A 24,933-nucleotide genomic window follows, 5' to 3' on the forward strand; every position below is an offset into this window, starting at 1 on the left:
TTTTTTCCAAAATGTCAAGCTTCGTCATCGACTGTACTGTCAGAATCTCAAGAAAATGATGGAAAGCCATCTGAAGTGGACAATTCTCCAAAGCAATCAACAATGAAACAGTGCAACGGAGATCAATTTCATTTTTTACTCGAAAATCGACAATCTACTTTCTCGCATGAACCTTCCGAAAGTTTTTCTGAATACGATTATGCACAAAATGATTTAAAATCAAATTTTCCGCTACCAAATCAGATCGCCATTGACTTATTGACTGAAAGTGCTTTGGCTTCAAAGGATTCAGAATTATTGCATAATGATGTCAAAGGATCAATTGCCGTTCAACAAGCACAAGATGTTTTACTTGATTCTGAAACGATTCAAAGAGATTCTAGACAATTGGAAGATAATCATTCACAAAATACTACAAACGAAATGGACGAAAAATCCTCTAATCCAGAAGTCTTCTCAAAAAGTGATCAAGAACGTGATGGTCAACAAAGTGAGGGAAATAAGACTTTTAGTTGTGACTCTTATGAAGATAAAACTTGTTGTGCTATTTCTTCAACAAATGCTGAAACAGAAAGCGATTCTAAAGTTGAAAGGGCAGAAATGGATAAATCATCAGAACTTCTTATTTCGAATTCAGCATCATCAAAACATTTATCATCATCTCCAGCACTTATGGAACCTGATGCTCAAACTTCTCTTGAAACTTCTGTAATACCAAGTATTCTTGCAGAAAATGCTTCAAAATCTCCAAAGAAACAAGAAAAGTTAAAAGGTATTCAAAATAGTCGCCTCCATCATGAGCATCATAAGCATCATAAGCATAATCGTCACTCCAGCATTAATCCATTGAAAAATCGCAATGCTTCTAAAGGGCATCATCATCATCATCATCATCATCATCACAGACATCATTCAAATAAGGACATCAAGGAAGCAGGAACTCAAAATCGTTCAACGCTGACTACTTCTCAGCAGCAGAACAGTTCGATAAGTGAATCACCTTCCACTTCGTCTCTAAGTTCTGCTCAAGAAGGACTTTCGTGTTGTGACGCTGTTGAAAAGAAAGATTCTGGCGAAAAATTGGATGAAGTAAAAGGAGCTGAAGAAAGATCTCAATTAACTCCAAGCCAAATACAAATGGGAACAACAGAAACCACAAATGTGTTTGATACGGCTAATGTTTTAACTGAAAAATCAATCTCTCCTGATATTTATTCAGTTGATTCAAGTATCCCTTCAATCGGAGATCAATTATCAAAGAAGAAGAAGAAGAAGAAGAAGAAGAAGAAGAAGAGATCTTCTAATTTGGCGGAAATTAGTTGTGCTCAAAATGTCAATCAATCTAATCCCATTCCTTCAACTTCATTAACTGAAGTGCCAAAAAAAGAAACAAGCATAACTGATGGAAGTCTTTTTGGAAGCGCTGCTAATTCATCAGCTTTGACTTCACTAACATCTTTGTCAATCAAATTTGATAATCGTTTCTCTGAAGAGCATAATACAAATTTTACTGAATTAAATACGCGTCCTCCAACACCAATTCATGCTTTCCTCGACTTGTCACAATCACAACGAACTAGAAAAAATGAAAAAATCAGTCAATTACTTTCTGAAGACATTCATCAGACATCCGTTGGTGGGATTGACAATACTTTTCTTCAAAAGAAGAAAAAGAAGGGTTGAAAGAATATGGAAATTGTTTATGATATTTGAATGAAATGTTCAATTTTCACAAATGAAAAATAAAGTTTGAATATTGTTCCTGCAATTTTAATATCTCAAGAAATCGAATTTTGAAGGATTTGCAATGCCACTCAATGACTTGAATGAGTATATGGAAACTTCAAATTCAAATTGTTAAAGAAATATAATTTTGGACAATGTGAACCTGAAAGATTAAATGTTGACATTTTTCCATTAAAATAATTTGAATAATTTTTCCGATTAAATTTCTTTTTTCTTTTTCTTTTTTTGTTCTGACATGAACATGAATCAAATAATCTTTAAATTGTTCGGACTTATGTATGCGTAGATGTAAATACAATTTCTGCTTGTTTGCTGCTAAAAATTCAGTTAGAAAAAAAGAATAACACTGAAATAAGTTAGGGAAAGACAAATGAATGGCCGACATAAAAACTGGTAAGGCAATAAACATGCAACCATATTTAAAAAAATCAAAATCTATTTAGAAAAATGAATGCTCTGTTATGAAAATAGTTTAATCGTATTTTTCTAACAGATCACATCAACTCTATTTGAAGCTATCAAATTACATTAAATTGACTACAAAACTCATCCTAAAATTATGAGGAAAAGTTCACAATAAACAACTCCTATCAACTTCCAGGTATTTACACTTCTATTTGAATAAAATCATATCGCTCATAATTTGTTTTTTCATGGAGGTTTTTATTGCTTTACATCAAACTGATAAATATTTTAATTCGCAATAAACGGTCTTTAGAATTCTGTTGCATTCTTTCCTTTGAATAAATATCATATTTTCCTTTAACTTTGCATTTATTAAATATGTTGAGAAGTTGTGAATTTTGGCGAACTTTTGATGAAGTTGATGGAAGAAAGAGGCAAGATGAAGTAACTTACATTGAAGATGGTGTAGACGAAGAAGAAGCTTGAAATTCAGAATCTTTTTGAATGACTTCGTCCTTAGCAGGTGGTTCCATTGCCTTTTTCTCTTCTTCTTTTCCTCTGTCTTCTTTTTCTGTATTATTAAGCTTGTTAAAAGAACGTTTTGTTTGTTTGTTTTCATCATCATCGACTATCTTCACGATAGAGCCATCAAAGTTCAACCACACGGTTACAACATCACCAACTTTATGGTTTCGTACGGTTTTCATGGAAGCCTTCTTGATCTTCTTTCCTTCAATTTCAACTTCATCGAAATAAACTTCAAACATTTTATTTGGTTTTTGGTTGATTTCCCTCAGCGTGGTTGTAGCTTCCGATGAAGGCTTCCACGCATATTTTCCATACTTCTTAATGACCTTTGGTTTATGATAACACCAATCTTTGCTACAATACACAACGCCATCTAGAGGCTCTGTTAAAGAAGAATTCCACTCTTCGTATAATGACTTTATATAACTTAAAGAATCACCAGTTATGGATCGATGAACCCAAGGATACTTGTAAACTCCAATTGAAGAGAAAAATCTAAGAACTTCTTCTTGTGTTGGAACATACTCCAAAATGATTCCTTCAGATCTTTTTTTTGCTGATGAAGAATCTGGCATCGAAATATGAGATGTTGACAAACAATTATCCTCATCTTCATTGCAAACATCAAACACAATTTTCATAATTTCGTAAGGTACAAATTGAAGGTTTGGAAGCATTTCGGTAAACACTTCATTTGAGTCAGTTGACATGGCCTTTGCAGGAAAACCAGAATAAAGTGTAGTTGTTGTTCGGTTCTTGATTTTCATGCAAATTTCACCTCTAATATATATTTCTCTAATATCGGATACATGAAATTTCCCATCAAACAAAAACGAACTGCTTTCATTAAGTTTGTTTGTAAGATTTGATGTGAAAGAACGAACTTTATTTGTATAAGGTTCTTGAACTTTCATATCCAGTTTAGATGAAAAATTTCTTGAACATGCAGTGCATATCTCAAGTTTTTCAAAACGTTTGTAAAATACCCCGCAAGAGCATCCATCGAATTTCGGAAGTAAAATAGCTTCCTCAATAGGTTGTGGGAGTTCAAATTTTGGTATTGAGCCCATCCATATCGATTCTATTTCGCCTTCCTCGTCCTTAATAGAATCTGGTTGATATAATCGTATTAATCTCACCATTTCTTCGTATAACGTGTCAGATGGAATTTCCACACTTTTATATCCCTTATATTCATCTTCTCCTTCATGAAGATGATCGCATATATCCTTGTATACAAGAAGTGAATTTATATCCTTTTCTGCAATGCATTTTCGAATGTTTTGTTTCAAATTATTACAAAGAGACATTTTTTGGAAAATATTAATTTAATATGGGAAAAAAGTGTTTCGATAAGATATATTTTTCACATTTGTTAGAGTTATTATTTTGATAATTGCAATAAACACATACAAAATCCATATCAATGAAAATTATCTATCTTTTTGTTGCTACAAAAAAAAAGGTGTTTATGATAATGATTATATCTCAATAAATTGATAAATAAAATGAATTATTTGTACAAACGGTCTCATTCAGCTATACCTCTGCGACAGACCGACATTTGACATATAACTCGACAAGTCGACAGAGAATTCAATCGAAATAAATAAATAATAAATTTTTCAAAAAATTATCATTTTTGACTTTATAATTAATTAATAGATGTAATTTCATCTATTTATTTTTTCAAATATCAATGAATATTAATAACATTCAATTGAAATGAATTATCATTAATTTTCCATTTTCACAAAAATTGTAATTTTTATTATGGATCATCGACAGATCTTTGTCGAGATCAGTCGGTCGAAAGATCAGTCGAGTCATCAAAAAATGATGAATTAAACAAATTTGTTGATTGGTTGTTAGCACCACATAAAGTGAATTGTGCGCTCTCTGCGATGTTAACTTTGATTCTAAACAAAATAATGGTGGATTTTATTTATTGAAATTTTAACAATAAACTGAAATGTTTTCGATTATTATGATTTATTTTCAAAAACAAAACATTGAAAATCCTTTAATTATTAGAATTGACAGAGAGAATGAATTTAATTGTTATCATAAATCTCAATCCTTTTTTTTAATTTTTTTCGACAAATTTCTAAACTTTTTTTGGAGTCGTTTCATTTAGCAAACAAGAAAATATTCAGCGAGATGATTCAGTGATAAAACGTAGAGTTTCATTATTCCTCGTTATCAAAATCAATAAGTTGAAATTAACATAAAAATATATAACATGATCAATATAAAAAAGTTATTCAATTACGTGAAAGTGAGAAAAGCAAAAAAACTGAGTATGACTAAATTTTCAATTTTTGAAAGACAATGAAAAGTTAAAGATAGAATTGAATCAGCCAGAATGAATGATGATTTTTTAAGGGAGAACACTTGAGAGCGGGCGAGATTAACTGATGAGGAAGATGGTGATTATGGAGCTGATTATGAAGAAGAATATTGATGAAGTGATGATGCAGCCAATGTGATAGTGCCTGCAACATTTATTTGAAAGCAGCCGATTGGGAGGAGAGAGAAGAGAAGAGAAGGGGGAGGGAGCGGATGTTTGATATCAGATGAAACATTGATGCGTTTAAATTCCGACAAGCAGAGAAATACGATGGATGAGTTTGTTGTAATTAGGATTGTTGTGTAGCACAAAAGTGTGTCATCGACAGATCTGTGGGACGTTATGTGTGGGATCGGGAAGGATGTTCACAGGAAAAGGATGATTGTGGCGTTTGGTGTTTCGTATTGTGTGTTTGAAGACGAGTGGAAGTCGCTGCGGATGTGTGCGGTGGATCTTTCGGTGGGCCTGCTGGCAGCTTCGCCGGCGTTCCGGTTGATGTCGTATCTGCTGCAGGGGGGCATGGAGATAGCGTCTGGAAACTACTCCCTTCCGCACCGCTCCGGCACTGCTGCTTTGCACGTGCGCGCTCCTTCCTCTGATTCAGCGCATTCTGCATCTGCTCGACCTTTGACTTTTTCGAGTTCTATCCGCAACTTTGCCTCATATATCGGAGTGGCAGGTGTGTAGAGAAAGACTCCTCAGCTGGCGTCTGGCTCTGTTGGCGCCTTTGCCAAAGTGCGCGCCTGTCCCTCTATAGAGGTGATAAACAACATTGTGATAATGCAGCCGTTCCACAAGCCGGAGCTGTTGCGTGAGCCGCGCAAGCAGCTCTTTTCGAACTGCAGGGAGCACAACATCACGTTTGACTTTGAGGGGAAGTGCGGTGTTCTGTTTCAGCTGGTTGGGTATCTCATCGCGGGGACCGTGGGGTTTGTTGCACGTGAGCGGTCTGCGCAGCTTGTTGCGCGGACAGCAACGCGAGTGCTTGAGATGGTGGATGTTCAAAGGACAACAACTCAATTTTCATCCACTAAATTTTGTTCACATTCATTTACGTCTATCTCTTTCTTTTGTAATAAGCATCATGCACATTCACAATTATTCTTTCAATCCTATAAAAAGCAAATTCAAAATGCTTATATGAAACTTTAATTGCAAAAAAATGTGTAAACAACGAAATATTTGAGATGATCTTTGCTCGGTTCACATATTCCAAAAATTTTTTGATTTCAAATATAAATCATCTCAATATGAACCGATGTTAATGAAGAGTGTGAGATTCCTGAAGATATGAACAGTTGATTTATTACCATTTCTTCTGCTCCAGTGATCTCAACCAGCCTTGATCCGCGATTGTTTTAGTGAATTAAAGAATTCAAAAGAACAAAGCCTTTGATGGTCAATGTGCAAGCTGAAACTTAAAAAAAAAAAAAAAACAGACCGGACGCATCAAATCCTATTTGAACTGCTGTTGATATATAACTTATAGCAAAACTGCGAAAGAAAAGGCTTGACAATCCACACATTTTTGTTCGGTAATTATATCAGAATGCATCAAATGAAGTTCACATATCCAGAAATAGTATCAGTTTTGCAATTTCCAATGGTGCAGTTCATGTGGCTTGCATCAAATCCATTAACATGTTAATCTGTAACATTCAGCCATATCTCAACCAACGATTCAAATCTGAATCTTCTGAAAATCAGTTCCAGAGACGTCTTTTCCAAAATATATTGCGGCGAACTCCAACAATACCAACACCAACACATGTGATAACATTAAAAAATCAATTTTGAAATTGATCAAAAAACAAAATAAAAAAATTCACATTAATGTTTGTTTTTCTTGTTTCATCAAACCAGCTCAAAATTTCAATAAAAAACATTAAATATAAATAAGAAAATGTTTAATTTGTATTTGACATTTGAAAAACAATTTTTATCAAAACATATTTTTTCTTTAAAAATTTCAAATTACTTTTGACAATTGAAATTCTTATCGACCGACAAACAACATGCTAAATTTTTGTGTCGCAGAGGCTTTCATTCAGCATTTGTTATGTTGAGAATCGTTCTTTGTTTTTTGGAAATAAATAAATTTGTTTTAAATTAATTTGAAAAATTATTCGTTTATATTTCTTCTTGAATATTGTTTTTTGCATTAAGAAATTTACACTTGTGCATTCTTTTTGTTTTCTTTTTTTTTTCCATATCAAAGAGAACCTATTTGGAACAACTGTGTGATTCCTCTTAGAATTGACATATGAATGGATAACAACATTCATTGATGAATGGTACTATTTTTGAAATGGATTCCAGAGTGATTTGAATAATATTTCACAATGAACTTAAAAATAAATTACACCTGAGTGACGCATTGTCAAATTTGTTATCACGTTCGTCAGTGAATTATTTTCACGTCAGTGGTTTTTTTTTTCCAAACGTTGATTTTTTGTAATTATTTATAACAAACAATAGATGCTATATTTTATTTTTTTTTAAAAAAAAGCGATGATAATATATTCATGAAGACCCATTACGAAGTCACATGTTTAATGTTTCAAGATTATGCATTGAAATTGCATTGCTAATGATGTTTTTGTTCAAAATAAGTGCACAAACAAAAACATAATCACGAAGCATTTGAGTTTAACTCGTTGGAATATTTTTTCTATCAACGCATTAGCTTATACAACATGAAATACAAAATGTGATGTTGGAATATCATATTTCAAAGAAGATTCAGACATATATAGAAATTCGATACTTTTTATTGTTTGCAAATACTCTTGGTTGGAATTCTTGATTAAATCATTTATATCAGTAGAAATCTCTTCATAATTAGAACTCAACGACGAGGAAGAGCAGAAACAGAAAGTTGTGGAAATGAGAAGAACATTTGTTGAGATAGATAAAGAAGAATTCAAATCAATTTTTATATAAGTTCTTTTCAATGAATTTGGCAAATTGAGCGAAGAAAGGAAGTTTTTGATAGAAAACGCAGCTGTTGTATTGATGCACATGGATTGATGCAAGGAATTGAAATGTTTTTAATGTTATTCTTTTGAAGAAGCATTGTTGAGCAAAAAAATGAAAGATATGCTAATTGATGACAATGATATTTTGAAAAAAGAACAGAACGAAAATCATCTGATAGAACTTTGTGAATACTTTGTTTTAATGAGCATAAAAAATCCAGGAAACGCATTCTTCGTGCGTTCCTTGCCTTCTGAAAGCTATCTCGAGTCAAGAAGAAAATGAAAAAACAAAAAAGAAGGTGGAAATGGTATTGTCTGCTTTTAACAAAATATTCATCGAGTATGAGTTGATTTATGATTTTTTGACTAATTAATTTAATTGTAGTTTTATTTAGGGAATTGAAATAGACCTATTTGAAAGAGATCACAGAAATTATCAAATTTCATCAAGAGTCAATAAGCCTCGCTCGTCTTTCTTATCAGTCTGCTTGGAAGTTTTAAAAAGACAGATTTATATATGGTGAAGATTTAGAAGAAGTTTTGGTAGTTGATTTCATTTGAATGAAAAAGGCAGCAGAAAATTTTAAGAGCTTGGATAATTTGAGAAGGGAAAGAAAAAGGAAGAGAAACTGAAGGAAACAGCAATTGAGGGCATTTTATTAAGATGGAATTTGCTATTGCTACTTTATTTTGGAAAGTGTCAATTGTTTGACGAAGAACATGTTGAATTGGCACTTCGTCTTGAACGGTTGAAAAGGGAGAAAATTGAAAATGAAAAGTTAATATTTGAAAGTTTTATTTGTGATATACGGTGATGTGGAGAAATGAGTCCATAAATATTGATATTTTGCTGGAAGCAGGAGCTTTCTATCTACCTGTGAAAGAAATTCAGCTGCCTACTATGGAAAACGAAGGCATGTGTCATTTTCTAATATTCTTTTTTGTAATTTCAAAAAGATCAAGGAAAGAGCGAGAATGATGTGTAAGAAGTGAAAAGAAAGACAACTAAAAAATGAAATATTTGAAAAGTTGAAAGAAGAAGGTTACGGAGATGCCATCTTAAGCTTTTATCAATCATTTGATCATTTTAACAAAGAATGTTATTATGAATTATAGTTTGATATTTCATGCTTTCTTTGTGAATGTTTGAGCAAATGAGAAACATATCATTTTATAATTCATAATTGTTATTTTTGTTTTTTCATCATTTCGAAATGGAATAAATCAATAAAAAAAAGGGAAAAGAAGAACGAATCAAAATGATATCAAGAAAAACAAACAAGGTAAAGATTAATTACAATAGAAAAGGTGATTTCGACAAATGCTTGAAAATTTTGGATGAGAAAAAATATTGATATTTCACATTACTTTATCTATCAATATTTTTCTTATAAAAAAATACACGTTTTCTTTTGTTAATCGTCAATTTTGTTGTATCTTCTTTATCCTCTGCATCTTCAATTTTTTATTAATCACATAATCATTTGCATTTGTGTCTTCCTTATAATAACTCAGAGAGGATTAACCTTGCCACACGATTTTCGCTGAAACCTCCTTCTGCCTATTCATTCACATTGTTTTTTAGCAACACATATTCCGATAAATAATGGTCAGATGACATATTCTTCAAAAATATCTCCTGCTCTTCCGTTGCTTTCTTATTCAATCCATTCTTAATAGCATTTAATCAATAGGATAATTTCAGAAAAGGAGTTGGGAAAGTGAAAGAATGAAAATGACTGAGTGAAAAGATAAATGGAAAAACTTCAGGTGCATTTATCATGAAGTGCATAAACAGTTATAAGGCAAGCTAAGTCCCCACAAAATGAAAAAAATTCGTTAATGCAGAAAAAAAAAGAGAGTGGATTTTACACACAATTTTGCTGAGTTGCTACTGTTCTTGTGCAACTGTCTCCTTTAATAAGCTGATAAGCTTCTTATAGCATCGAGTTCCTGAGCGTGCCAAAATTATAGTCGTGATTATTTTACTAACACTTGAGCACATCGATACAATTCTGCTGCCATTTGTCTATGTAAAAAGAAAATAATAGAGAAACAGCTCAGGATAAAAACAACTGTTTTTCTAGCGCCATTTGATATATCTGATTCTCCCTTCGCTTAGAACTGCTTTTCTGAAGCTATAACTGCTGCGGCCAGTGTTATTGAGGAAAATAAGTTGAGATGATAAAATGGTAATTTTTGAAAAGTTGTGAAAGGATATTGAAATATTTACCTTTAAATATTCCGTGGCAAAAAAAATAAATGGTTTTTTGAATATGAAGATCTACAACAGTTCAACGTCTCATGCGAAAAGTCTATAAGTCTATTCGTTTTTTTATTATCAAAATTGTGATCATAATTCACTTTGGAATAAATCATACAGATATTTCACTAAATGGGTGTCCTTGCCTTGTGCGCCATAAAAGGAAAGTGGATTTTCTTTTTTTCAAAGTGAAAGGAATTCTCGTAAAAACAATTTTCATTTAATAACTTTTCTTTAAAAATAGTGCAAATTGCAACGACTCTTTGATAGCATTGATAAATAAAATTGTCAAATGGTTATCCTTCTTTAGCGTCCAATAAAAGTCTTTCAATTATAATTAAAAACAAATTAAAACATTTCAATTTAAATGAATTGTGATACAGTTAATACCAAATCAATATTTCATATCACAATATATGCATATTTATATGATGCGATAATTTGCACAAAATTGTCGTTTTAATGGATTCACATATGCTATTTTCTTTGTGAAAAGAGTTTTTCAACAAGATAATAAGAAATGTTATGGTAGAAATCAAATCTGTTTCAAAGTTTGTTCAATATTGTTTAAAAACGAGACATTTTGCCTTTCCACATCTTTTTCTTACTATGTCACATTGCTGACTTTATGTGACGTCAGTAACGAGATGACTTCTGTGACTTATCAAAATTCCGATATTAATGATCGCGTCACTAAAAAATGAGTAATGGTTATTATTCTTTCAAAAATATTTTTTTTTTCATTATTGGTTTTTTAATATATAATAAGTTAATATTTTGAAAATGTTTCACCAATAAGAAACAAACTTTCATTTTTTATTGAATTCTTTTACTGACGTGAAATTTTTTGTCACGTCCGTCAATAATCAAAAACATCACGTCAAAAGTCAGTACGTCACTCAGGTTAAAAATAAATAAATATGTCTGTAAAAAAAATGGGGGAAACTTATAAAATGAAAAAAGATAGTAAATTTCAAGGGGAAATTTTTTAAAATTTTCACAAATAACTATTTATTCAGTGATGATTTGATATATCATTTCTTTTTTCAGACTGTTGATTTTTTAAAAATTGTTTATCTCTGTCCAGAAATAGCATTAACATGTTCAATCCATTGCAGTTGCTGCAAAAGACAATTTTACAAATGAATGCTCAACAAAACTTTTTGTAAAATGTGTTGAAACTTAACAGTGTTTACATGTTAAGATATTTAAATTTTGTTTTTTTCAAGGAAATTTATTATAGTACATGTTTGACATCAAAAACAATTGCCCATGTGCTTTGTACAAAAGAAGTTTGAAAGTCCGTCTTCTTCACCATGCGAATGAATTTTTTCTCAATTCATTAGTAATAGTTGTCTTTGCACATATTTTGCACCAAATTTTGAAACGGAATGTTGTGTTTAACAATATAAAAATTTTCTCAAATTATGACTCCAAATGGAAAAACAACAATTTGATTCTATTGAAAAAATATGTTTTTTTTCACAAAAACTTCACAAATATTTAATTGTGATTTTTTCATCAATTTCAAAAAACAATTAGAGGAAAGATAGCATTTTTCAAAATAAAACTTTTTTTCTTTTTTCAAAATTTACAACTTATAAAAGCATACAAAAACAGAATTTTGCAATACTGATGGATGAACTTTAATAAAAACAAAATTTCCAAAAATTAATGACAATTCAATTAAAAATGATCTTTTCTTTTTTTTTAACATTAAAAAAATAAACAAATAAATAAATAGAATTTTCTTTTGAATTTTGAAGCATATATTGCTTTCAAATTAACATGATTCTTTTTAAGTTTCGTTGGACATTTTTCTTATTTTACATTTCAACCGAATCCGGCAATAATTACGTCGAACATAATCAACGTGATTTATAGTCACATTATTTGATGCACCTTGATTTTTGTCCAATGCATCAACTATTTCCCAGGATAATGATCAAAATAAAAGAAAAAAAAGAAAGATAAGATAATTACTATTTGTTCCGCAATATATTTGTTAATCAATGAAAAACAAATCTTATTTTTTAAAATTTCACTTTTTTGATTTTCAAAAGAAATGTTTCGATTAATCAAAATAAGATGCGTTAATGATTGAGATTGTTATTCCTTTCGTGAAAATGATTATTTAAAAGTATTTCAGAAAATGAAAAAATTTTCACAAATTGAATTGGTTAACAATTTATTTTATTTTATTTCATGTGCAAAGCAACAACGCTCATAGATTTAATCATTTGAAGTCACAAAAAATTGTGCAAATTTTGATGTGATTATGAATGACGAAATGGAAGGTTTTGCGAATTACGTTCAACACTTCACTTTTTCAAAAATGTTTCTTTTTTAGCTAGTGTTAATAATGGTGGACACTTTCAATAACTGTGGACAGTTGCTTTATCACAACAACTGTTGACAGTTGATTTTTGACAATTAACATGATTATTCCCTCATTGAATGTAAATAAATACGAATAGTATTTTTCATTCGCACATCATAATTAAATTTTAGTAAAAGTATTTTTTTTATTTTCGGAGAAATTAGATTCTCCGAGTTTCTCCGAAAATTGAAAATGATTTTTTCTTCGTTCTTTGAAGAAAGTTGTTTCATTCATGTATGACTGATAAGTTTGTTTTCAATCAGGGAATAATTGGGTTTATTTTCTTTTAGCAACGATCAAAAATAGTTGAGATAATGCTACTGTCCACAGTTTTTGAAAGTGTCCACCATTATTAACACTAACTATAATTCATTTTTCTATATAATTTTGTATAAAAATGAAAGACAAATTGTAATATGATAGCTGAACAATTATAGAACAAATTGTTATTTTTTTCACTCATTCTAAAATTTTGACCTTATCCGATTATGATAATGTTTTTCTAAAAATGCAAATTTTCTGAAAATTCATGAAAATTCTATTTGCTAAAACTGAAATCCTTGACAGCCATTCTGAAGAAATAAACTCAAAAAGTCACCGCCATCCCAGGAATATGAGATGCCGATAACCCCAACCACATGTGTGATGAACACTCGACTCTGTTTGAAATCAAGAGAAAAGAATTCAATTACAGGTTGGAATAATTTGTAAAAATACACAAACAACGAAACAAAATTGAAGAAAGAGAAATGGAATAAATACATATAAATATACACAAACGAATGCCAAAAAATGAATGTCTACAAATGCACACAAGAAACAGCAAAAGGTAACATTTCAATGGCTTTTGCTGCTAGGAAAGTCATTCACCAAAACACAGCAACAGCATCTGCACATTTGCTCATTCTGCATCATCCAGATCGATGATCCTTCAAACATCTCCTCTCTCACTCAGCTGAACCAACTCTCGCTGCCATTGCTACTGCCACTGCTCACAATTCTGCTGAAGTTGCCTCTCCCCGCACCCCCCGCAACATCAATCGCATCCGATACAGTCAGCATCACCGACCCTGCTGGAAATCGCTGGATGAACTCTCTCTTCAGATCGACAAGCGTCGGCCTGCTCTGCCACCCAGGTGACAGGCACCCAGCAACCGCATCGTTGAAGCACCCCAGAAGCTCTGCACCTATCGCTGGCCTCTCCCCATTCACAATCTTCTGCCCCGCCACCACTGCCTCGTACTCCCCAAACGGGATCTGCAGCGTCAGACACTCCCACAGCATCATCCCAATCGAGAACACTGCAGTCTTCTTCGTCGCATGCTGCTTTGCCCCGTTCATCAGTTCCGGAGCTTTCCACCGCAAGCACTCCTTCCTGAGATCGTCATCATCCTCAAAGGCAGATGAAGGTGGTGGAGAGTGTGTGTACCTCTTGCTCCTTCTTGAGCAATCAGACGAAGATGTTACAATCGTGGATGAAGAAATTGAAGATGAATCTGAATCGGAAGAGGAGCAGTCTGAGTGCATCGCAATGCAGATGACCATGTGCTCCGAGAATAACACAATGTGTGGACTCAGATTGGCCAATGACTGAAGTGGCATCTCTTCCTCCTCAAACGAGTGGAGTGCTCCGTTTGCCACCCAGAACAGGATTTGGGCTGCTGTTTGTTCTCTCTCCTGAAGAGTGCCTATTTCCATCTCCTTCTTCTCGTTCTTTCCATGCAACAACATGAACAGCGAATCCCTCAGATCCACAATCAATTTCTCATGAGGAGAAGAGCATGCCATTGCATCTACCAGATTCGACATCGATGAGGTGGTTGGACACAGATCCTCCCCACGAACAAATGTTGAATCTGAATCAGTTGAACATGTCGAAGAAATTGACGGTGATGGTGATCTCTTTCTTGTCTCCTCGTCTTCTTTCTCATCAACCTTCTCGAGCATCCATTGAGGAATCTTGTCTGAATCTCTTCCCAGAATATATTCTGTTGAACCACTTTCAGATAGAAGATGCTCTGAAGACTCCGAGTGTTGCATATTCGTATCATACACCCTCTTCTTGAACCTTTCTTCGTTCTTCTCCGCCTCTCTCTCAGCTCTTCTCCATTGCTCCTCTGGCGACATCTCCATCGTCACCATTTCAAATGCCTTCGGATCCTTTCTGATGTTATCGTTCACAATCTCTCTCAGATCTTCTGCTTCATTCTTTGCCTTCTTCCACCGAACAGTCGAAATCACAGCAATCACAAGAACCAAAAAAAGAATTACTCCCATCGCAATCACAATTATCGGCCATGTCGATCCTTCTTTCTTTCCTCCTTCCACAACGTTTTCATCCCCTTTCGGTTCACTCTCGCTTCTGTTCTTCAAAATGAATGACTCGGTGGATGAAGGAGAATTTGATTTTCCAAACAAGATGTGTGCACTAACCTCAACCTCATCCCCTCCTGAATTAATCAACGATGATCCAATCCTCCCGTGCACTTCCACCTCCGAAACAAAGTCTTCATCTGAAAAGGCATGCGTCTCAATCGAGCTGACTTCTCCTATTCTTGAAACAATCTGGAACTGCAGGTTGCACGGCAGAAGAACCGTTCCTCTGAACGTCAGTTCAATTGAATCCCCAACTTCCTTCATCTCCACTGCTTCAAGCGTTGGGATGAAAAACTCTGACGCTCTTTCCAACACTATTCCCGAAAGTTCGCATCCATCATTCAATATCCACAGTGATGCGTTTCTCTCCATCCCATCACCTCCTTTCAGACTTTCAATGTTGAGCTTTCCTTCCTTTTCACATAGAATATTTCTTCTTGCTGATGGGAAAAGTTCAATTCTGGGGTTGTTATTATTGAACTCTCCTTTTTCAATAATACAATTTCCTCCTCTTATCGTCAATGCACCAAGAGATGCATTGGCCATCATATTATCTTTCATCAACGAATTTGAATTCATAAGATCGATTACAGAGCTATTCCATTTGCAGATTTCTGAAGCATCCATGGTATTAATCTCCATTTCGGCTTCGCTCGTTTCTCCATCAAACAAACAAGATTCCAAACTTATGTTTGTGCACCTTTCTCCTCTCATTATTTTTCCAATCTCAGATTTTGAAGCACATCTCACAAAACTGCAATTTTTAATTGACATCAGTTGATTTGACGCGCAAATTTCAATGCATTTTGGACATTCTATCACGCTTGTGATATTTGAAAAATTGGATAGCATAAGTTGCAATCCATTTGTTAGCTCCAAGTCATTTTTCAATATATTTGCTGATTCCTTCAGTATAACACATCCTGAATTCAACAAGATATCGCCGATCATCAATTTCACTAATTTCACTTCTTTTGAATTCTCACAAATCCGCAATATTGCATTTGATTCAAAAGACATATTCTTGATCTCCATTTCAGAAATTGTCAGACATCCTTCTTTCACTTGAACCAATTCTAATGGCAGAATTCCACCGTTGCTTCTGTCTGCTGTTTTCACCGAAAATGCACAAGAAATAAAAATCAACTGCTCACCTTCCATCGAAAACAAACAACGATGAATAGAACTGAAATCAGTGTCAAATAAAAACTTTACTCTGGAAACTTGAACATTTCCAAACACTTGAATCAGGCTTTCTTCAGTCTTCTCAATGTCACTAACAAATTTCACCTCACATCCATTTCCACTCTTGCTCGACACTGTCACTTCTCTCAACTCCATTTCATTCGCAATTAGCCCTTCAGTATCAACAAGAATTCTGCTATCCAAATCGCATGTCAAGTGAGATAACCCATAATCCAGCGAAAGACATGGAAGATCTCTCGATCCGCACTGTCGCTCGTTGCTTCCTCCTTTTCCGCTTGCTGAAGAAACAATGATCGTATCCGCTTGGTGAACAGTAATATAAAACATCAAATCAACTGGTGAGTCTGCAACCATGTCAATTCCCCAAATCGCATTTTTCCTGTTAAATGATTCTTCTCGAAGATCCATCCGAAACTGTGTTTCATTAATCTGGTCAAATATCGAAACGCATTCAACATATATATCATTTCCTATCTTTGCATTATTCCCTTTAAATATAGTGCTCTGAAACAGGAAATCCATCTCTCCACTTTCCTCAGTTGCAATATACGCTCCTCCTCCTCGACCTTCCTCAAAATCGCATCCACACTGGACAACCTCACATTGCTTCATTGTCAGCTTCCCTCGAGAATGCAATCTCATGAAAACGACTCCTCCCTTCTGACAATTGCTCGCTTTGCTCATCTCCATTCGCGTTTCGTTCAAACTTGCTTCGACACAACAAAAAGAATTGCTTTCGACAACACATGGGTTCGGGCCATTTGTCGATAAGGAACTGAAAGAGGAACCATTTATTTGAATTAAGGTATTCTTTGCGCTGTTTGACAAATTTCTGTCAATCACACAAATTACACAACCATCAGATATCGTTGTCCATTCAACCACAAACGCATCAACACTACAACCACATCCGGTGCAAAGTTGAATAATCGATCGTTTCACATTTCCTTGATGCAGCTCAAGCTTGTTTGCCACAAGCTCTCCTTGTTTAACAATAACAAATGAATAGTCTCCGCAATTTTCAACTGTTCCTTTTGTCTCAAAAACACAATCCTCAATTCTCAGTGATCCATCTTCATTCATAATCACACATTTTTCATCGTTCTCAAATCCTTCTGCGATGGATAAAGTTATCTGTTTCATCCTGAAACTTTGTTTGTTTCTCACAGTCACTAAGCTTCTTTCTCCTGCATTATTTGTCACATCAACGATTGATTTTGAATCTTCTTTGTCACCTCCTTCCGTTTCATCGATTTCTGATGATTCAAGAGCAAACCCAGATAAGTCATAACTGTCCTGAAAAAGCACTCGATTTATCACAACTATCATCTTTTCTCTTCTGTCACCCTCTGCAATTATATGCTTTAATCCCTTCCACATTGTCATGCATGGATCTTCAATCGAACCGCATCTCATCACATCATGCCCTTTTGATGATACGTAGATGCTCTCATTTAGATATTCCACCAGAAACCTAAATAGATCCGCTTTCTCAAACACGTCATCGCTTCCCACAAGCAAATTGCCATCGTCTTTCAATTCATCCATTGCAAATAAAAATGTCTCCAAAGTCACAGTTGTATTCAAGTTGAATGATTCGATAAACATGTTCTTTCCAAACGTTGCATTATTCACCAAAAAACTCACATTATTGAACAAAAATGGATGTTCAACGGATGATAAAGAACAATCCATAAACATCCACCCTCCCTTTCCGTTTTCCTTTGAGCATTCGCACTTCCTTGTTTGAACATCTTTAACAATGCACGCCTCTTCGTTCTTCAATTCTATTCGTATAACACCTCCCTTTGCTTCCTCCTCTTCTGAACTCATATCTTCAAATGTGCACTTTACAATTTCACAAGAAGATGTAAAGTGAAATGGGGCAATTGAAGATTCGAAATTATTCACCTTAACATCCTTCACTTCAACATATCCACCACTTGAATGGACAACTGTCTGAACCAATTTTATTCTTTCCGTATTTTTGAAAGAACAGTTCCATATTCTCAGAATAGAGTTTTCTCCTTCCGTCAAAATTATATCAGACTTTTTTGACGAAAAGGAGATTGAAAAGTCAAATGAAATCCATTCAACATTTAATGATTCTTTATTCACAAGAATTGCATCACCAGAACTTCCATCGACACCACTTTCAAACCTCAAGATTGTTGGCTTTTCTTCTTCAGCAGACTTGACTGAAAAACGAGATAAATCATAAGAATCATTGATCACACACAATCCGCTCACCTCTATTTTCTTAATGGGAGATTCTGCTTTCACATTTTCGAACCCCCTCCAGAATGTGTTGCACGGATGTTCGTGCTCGCCACATCCAAGGATATCAAATCCATCTTCCGAAATTTCAACCGAATCTGATTCTCTTTTAATGAGTAACCACAACAAATCAATTCCCTCATTAAATCTCACTGCATCAATTCCTTTCATATTCACAATCACTGCTCCTGTTTCATCAACAAGATTCGTCACAAATCTGTTGTTTGTCACAGTTAAATTGAGATCATAACTGTTCAAAAACACATCTTTTCCTTCGCTTGCCTCATTCAAAGCGAATGTCAAGTTCCGCAGTATGTAATCTGATGTTGACTCATTCACAACACTCATGAATATCCCTCCTCCTTTTCCATCATTTTTCTTTGTCGAGCATTTCAGTATAGTTGCGTCAGCAATTATCATTTCTCCTCCTTCACTCAGGCTGCATTTCAGAGCTCCTCCATCATCTTGTGAAGAACAATTCTCAAAACCGCAATTGCTTTTGATTTCCATCCTCATAACTTCGTTGCATTTCAAAATATTTCCTGTTGCTGAAACATTCTCAATCTTCACTTCAATAAGAGCTATAGATCCACGCTTCATCGATGCAACTCCATTTCCATTCACAAACTTTGTGTTTTGAACTGTTGCATTATCAAACTGAACAAATCCATCACATCCATTAACAATCATTATGCTTGTTTGAGTGCTTGAATCAGCACTTCCACCAAATACACACGAGACAAAGTACACTGTTCCAACTCCTATTTTCATCAGCTCATCATACAAAGATTCTTCAGGAAGTAAAAACTTGATTCGATCAATTGAAATTCTGCTTAATCTTGTCCCAACAGTCATCACCAGATGCCCTTCCTTGTTCACAATCACATCGCTTCCATTTTCACCACTTCCTGAAATTGTCATTGGCTCCATTTCTCTATTGATTTCGCCTTTCAGCTCACACAATGAAATCACTACCAGTGAATTTTTCTCTCCAACCATTTTTCCAAATCCATAAGACAGTTCAATGCACGGCAAATCTTCTGCACCACATCCTTCTTTCAGTCCTCGCTCTGTGTTCACATAGATAATACTGTCCGGTTGTCCAAAAAGATACTTCATCATCGTGTCATTTCCCAATGGAAACTCAGGATCAATCGCCCAAAGCGTCTTGTTGTCCTGCCCTTCCTCAACTGATCCAACCCATTTGTTTTTGTCAACTGCAAGACGAGGTGTTGGACACACAAGATAAACATCATACCCCAGATATCCATCGTTGTCTTTGAACGTATTCCCTCTCATTGAATATTCCACTTCAGCGGAAGCAAATGTCAAGTGCAACCCTCCACCTAATCCGTCTGTTTTATTCACTTTGCACATTTGCACGGTGTTGTTCTCAAATATCAGTGCCCCTCCTTCATTCAAGGATGCTAGGACACTTCCACCTCTTGCTTCTGAGGCCAGACATGAGATTGAAGAAATATTGCATTCGCGCATCTCTATCTTTTTCCCTCTTCCAATTGTTCCACAAACTGCCGCTCCGCTTCCTGCGTTTCGTGTCAAAAGACTGAAATTTGTGCTGCTCACTGATAACGAAGACAGTGCATCTATTTCTATCACTCCATGATTGCTGAACTGCTGTGGCCCAGCTGCCTTCGAATTAAAAACTTCCAAAGAAGCACCATCACTTATTCTGATCAGTCCTTCTGTTCCATCTTTTCGAATGTTTTCCATTTCAACTCCATCAAAAACACCATAAACTCCAGTTCCACTTAATTCCACAACTACAACATCTCCGAAATCAATCAGTGATATTTGGACATTCTGCATCACTATTTTCCCTCCTTGAATAATTACAAAACTATATGCCAGTGAACCAGATGCGGCCTTTAGTGAACTGTCAATAAGAGTCAAAATACCATTAGCACATAAAAATAGACTTTTTCTCTGAACATTTGAAAAGAAAAAAGGAACAATAAATTCAATTCCTTCAAATGTGATCTTTTCACGGGTTTCAATCAACCCACCTCCAACCGTTGTTCCTTCTTCGTTAACGAAAATATTTCTTCCGTTAATTTCCACTTTGAAAATCATTTCTTGTGATTCAAGAATCAGGGCATCAGTAAACACAAATGAAGGAAGCAGCTTGATATTTGCACACATGGAGTTTTCTGAATATCGAAGCGAAAGAAGAAAATGAATTGTCTGGCACGGATAATCTGCAAATCCACACCCAGAATGATCATATCCTTCATCCATTTCTCCGCCAACAAATCCTTCTTTTCCAAACTCTCGGAAATACAATTCCAGCGGAATAAAAAGATCTTCTTTTGTTGTTGAGCGTTCAAATCCCATCAAATCATTCTCCTCCATTCCACTTTGATCAAAGATAAATGAGTTGCTCGTAACAATCTCCGAAAGAGTGTTTCCAAAAATGAACACATTATTTCCCTTCCATGCAGAACAGAATTCAAACTGGACGTCACGCAATTCCATTGAACTTTCAATATCGTCAACTTCAATGAACGCTCCGCCTCCTAATCCTTTTCCATTTTCATCAGCTTCAAAAACTGGAACTGCACAGGCAGAAAAGTTTGACTTTTCCACAGAAAGAACAGAATGTGACATCAGAGAGACCATTATTCCTCCTCCTCTCAACCCATTACCTTTAATGCATGACGAAGATATTGAACAATTATCCACACAAATGGATGCTTGACTCCCCAAACAGCGTTTTATCTTGATGCAACCACCATTCCCATTTTCTTGTTTCATTCCACTGAACGAGCCATTTCCAATTGTGCACTCGTGAGCACTTTCAACAACAATGAATGATGACGCATCAAAAGTGATATCCTCACAAATTGTTATTTCACTCAAATCTGCATCTCCTTCTTTCACCTCAATAACACAAAAGTTGATTGATGTGTCTGAAGAAATTGTTGGAAAAGAAAATGAACAATTTGACAATTCCAATTTGACAGTTGACGAAATAAATGAGATGTGTGATTCCTGCATTAAATATGGGAGTTTGAATCCCAGTTTTGAAATTGAAACATCAATGGAGCATTCAATTAGACTGCTCAAAATGCACGATCTCTCATCACGAATGGCAACAGAAACATCGTCCGAAGTTGAGTTGACAATGACTGAAAAATCTGAAAAAGTCACCTCACCACACAACGTGGAGGAAGCGGTGAATTTCATTTGATTAATATTTCTTGTTAATCGCTCTTTTGCACAATAATCCATCGAATAACATGGAAAATAGGAAAAACCACAGTGACTATGATCAACTCCTGAGCTTCCATCAACAATTACTGGTGATGGAAGTGCACACAAATACACAGCAAGAGGAATTATCAACTCTTCTTCTCCTTTTTCACTTCCGCTATGTGACAACACTTCGAGCTGCGCTCCCGAATCTTCAAAGAAACCGAAACTGCTTGAAGAAATTTTATCCTTCAGCAAAATCCCATCTCCACATTGAACAAATATATCCTTCCCACAAATTGCATCATTTGGGTTTTCTTTGGAGAATTTCACAGCATCGCCAATCAAAAATATTCCTGTGATATCATTCAACAATATTATCATTCCTCCTCCTTTCCCTCCATTTGTTACTGAAGTGGATGTTTTGCATCCTTCAAAAATGCTTGATCCATTCACAACAAAGCTATCCTCTGCCATCAGCTCAAAATATATCCCTCCTCCACAGCATCCTTCTTCTTCAACACAACAATCCCCAAATTCGCATTCATCAATCAATAACATCCTTCTTCCTCCTCCTCTTGTTGCTTCACCTCCTCTCACCTCGAGCAACCCTCCATTCCCATTTTTTCTTTTTATTCCACCAAAAGTGCACCATACACACTCCAGTGAACATGACTCCTCTATTTTGAAAAGTGCTGTTTGATCAGAAACAAACAATCCATTTTGCATAAATGAGTGGATCTTTATTCTTCCTCCAATTCCAACAATAAATGAGTATCCAAGTGAAAAATTTGCGCTGTTGGACAGTGGAGTTACCGAGCAATCAACAATTTCCAATTCATTGGATAAACACACAATGAAAGTGTGAGAAGTTTCTGATAAAGCTGAACAAAGGGCAAAAGAAATATTTGTTATACTGGACCTTTTGCTAACAATAACCATTCCTCTTTCAGTTGCATCTCTTGCAGGCAAAACTTTCACGTTTCGTCCCTTCACCATGGTTCTCACTCTCCATTCATAACTCTTCATTTCGACCACTTCCTTCCACTCAAATCCTTCGTTCACAACAATCTCCCTTGGGGATCCTTCGAATCTCAGCTGTACAGCTTTTTCTAGTGTTGAACATGGATAGCCACTATATCCGCACTGGTCGAAGTTCAAATTGTTTGTTCCTCCCACAAACGCCGGACCTGCAAACGACTTTTGAAAATAGAATAACAATGGAACAGCATATCCTTCATGATCACCGTTAAATCCCATGATCTCTTCTTCTTTGCTTCTATCCAACGAAATGCACGACACAAAGTGTGAATAATCTGCAACTGCACTCAAGCTTTCGGCATCCAGGAATATGCTTTTCCCCTTCCATGCTTTATTGCCATTTCCCAAAACAAGTTTATTTAATTCAAAATTCTCGCTTCCAGGATTTAGTTTAAGAAATAATCCTCCTCCTTTCCCTTTCAATGATGCATCTGTCTGAACTGAACACGAATCAAGCGACACTTCAGTTAAACTTCCAATCTTCAAAATGCAGTCAGAATTCAAAGTTACACACACTCCACCTCCATTTCCATTCAGCAGTTGGCACTCCATAAATGAAATGTTGTTCAATAAAAGATTTTGCGAAGATTGAAGTTCAGTTTCCACTATTCCTCCATTTCCATTTCTTCTGATGATATTCAGAAAACAAGAAGAGTTAAAAAGAAAATCAGCTGTATTCGAAAATGACAAACAAGGTGAGCCATCAAATTCCATGTCTTTCAAAATACATTCACTCAAAATCATTTTTCCATCAATGACTTTCACCACACTTGAAAACAGATTCAATACTCCATTAATTGTTTGGGGATTAGTAAAAATGCATTGGCCCACAGAACAATAACCCTTTATCACAAAAAAAACTGTTGATGAAATTGAAGATGCACTTGCTTGCGGAATAAGTGTAAAAGAAGTTATATCCAACAAACCTCCATCCACAATAAACAGATCATTCCCCGATGCAGCGCTTTTCATTTTTATTACAGTGTTTGATTGTGACTCTCCAATAATTCTTATCCTTTTTGTTCCCACATTTAAAACTTTTTCCACATATTCTCCACGCTTCACGAAGATTGGTGACTTGCGAAATGCATCGCCTAACTTCTCAAATACGTGTCCAAGAGTCTTGCACTCTCTGGATGCATGCCCACACATTTCAAATTCATCATTTCCATATTCTGCAGAAATAAAAGTTTCATTGTACTGGGTTGGTGATGGAATCCATTCGCTTTTATCACCTGTGTCATTTCTCACAATAAAAAGAATAGGTTTTTGTACGTTAAAAGAATACGTCTCAATAAAATTCCTTTGTTGAACATCTGCAGAATATGAAAAAACGAAGTCTATACCATTGCAATATTCAAGTGCTGCATTATCTTCCAAAAAGCAAAATTTCCAAAATGCTTCGGGAGATTGTTCACTTCCCCAACAATGAACAGCACCGCTTCTTGTTCCAGCTCTGTTTCCTTTAAACAAGCAATTTGTTACAAAAAATGTTGTGGATAATCGAGGAGAGTGTGACATTGCCCCTCCATAGTTTAGAACTTTGCTTGATAAAAACCTACACTCAATCAAGTCAGCTCCTTTGATCGTACAATGAAATAATATGCATCCATAGTGTTGAGATGATCCATTCCAGAACACGCATCCTTGAAATTTGCTTGATTGGGAATAGCACGCTGCGCCAGTGTACCCACTAACGCAATTTGAAAAGTTCGAATCAACGACAGATGATAGGATGGTTGAGTTCACAGTGATGGCTCCACCACTCCCTATGCCACTGTTGTTCGAAGCTCCAACTTGGCAACAATTGAAAAAACATCGCATCACAGACAACTTGGCATCGCCAGAAATGTATAAAGCTCCTCCGAACTGTTCGGAAGAAGAGTTCACAGAAATAAGTGGGCAATCAAAAACCTCAATTAATCCTGTTGAATAAGTCATTCTTCCGATTGGGCAATTTCCATTGCATTTCGAAAAAGTTGAGTTCGAAACTTTCATCGATCTGATTCCTTGAGTTGGAAATAGCACTCCATCAATTCCATTTGAAACGAAAGAAAAAGAACAATCCTGGATCAATCCATCTACAATGCGTTTTTGAACACATTTTTCTCTCGAAATTCCCCAAGTTATATTTTCAAAAGAACATCCTTTCACTTGCACAGCATTTAATGAT

General features: G+C 35.0%; 4 protein-coding genes across 4 annotated transcripts; 2 read left to right on the forward strand and 2 right to left on the reverse strand.

Annotated features, from left to right (window-relative positions):
• Nucleotides 1–166: 166 nt before the first annotated feature.
• MONOS_10789 (uncharacterized protein) lies at nt 167–1,683 on the forward strand (the record flags this gene model as incomplete). The annotated part of the gene is made up of 2 exons (XM_067863265.1): nt 167–181; nt 244–1,683. The coding sequence occupies 2 exons, from the start codon at nt 167–169 to the stop codon at nt 1,681–1,683; spliced, it is 1,455 nt and encodes a 484-aa protein (XP_067735960.1).
• A 917-nt stretch (nt 1,684–2,600) lies between these two features.
• On the reverse strand, nt 2,601–3,989 carry MONOS_10788 (uncharacterized protein; the record flags this gene model as incomplete). The annotated part of the gene is made up of 1 exon (XM_067863264.1): nt 2,601–3,989. The coding sequence occupies one exon, from the start codon at nt 3,987–3,989 to the stop codon at nt 2,601–2,603; it is 1,389 nt and encodes a 462-aa protein (XP_067735961.1).
• Nucleotides 3,990–5,371: 1,382 nt separating this feature from the next.
• MONOS_10787 (uncharacterized protein) lies at nt 5,372–5,716 on the forward strand (the record flags this gene model as incomplete). The annotated part of the gene is made up of 1 exon (XM_067863263.1): nt 5,372–5,716. One exon carries the CDS (start codon nt 5,372–5,374, stop codon nt 5,714–5,716), a length of 345 nt encoding a protein of 114 aa, XP_067735962.1.
• A 7,449-nt stretch (nt 5,717–13,165) lies between these two features.
• On the reverse strand, nt 13,166–24,758 carry MONOS_1665fu10786 (uncharacterized protein; the record flags this gene model as incomplete). The annotated part of the gene is made up of 2 exons (XM_067869548.1): nt 13,166–23,388; nt 23,704–24,758. 2 exons carry the CDS (start codon nt 24,756–24,758, stop codon nt 13,602–13,604), a joined length of 10,842 nt encoding a protein of 3,613 aa, XP_067735963.1. The 3' UTR covers nt 13,166–13,601.
• Between the last annotated feature and the right edge of the window lie 175 nt (nt 24,759–24,933).

This window comes from Monocercomonoides exilis, assembly GCF_001643675.1.
Source record: "Monocercomonoides exilis strain PA203 chromosome Unknown scaffold2-2631571, whole genome shotgun sequence".
In the NCBI taxonomy this organism is placed as follows: domain Eukaryota; phylum Preaxostyla; order Oxymonadida; family Polymastigidae; genus Monocercomonoides; species Monocercomonoides exilis.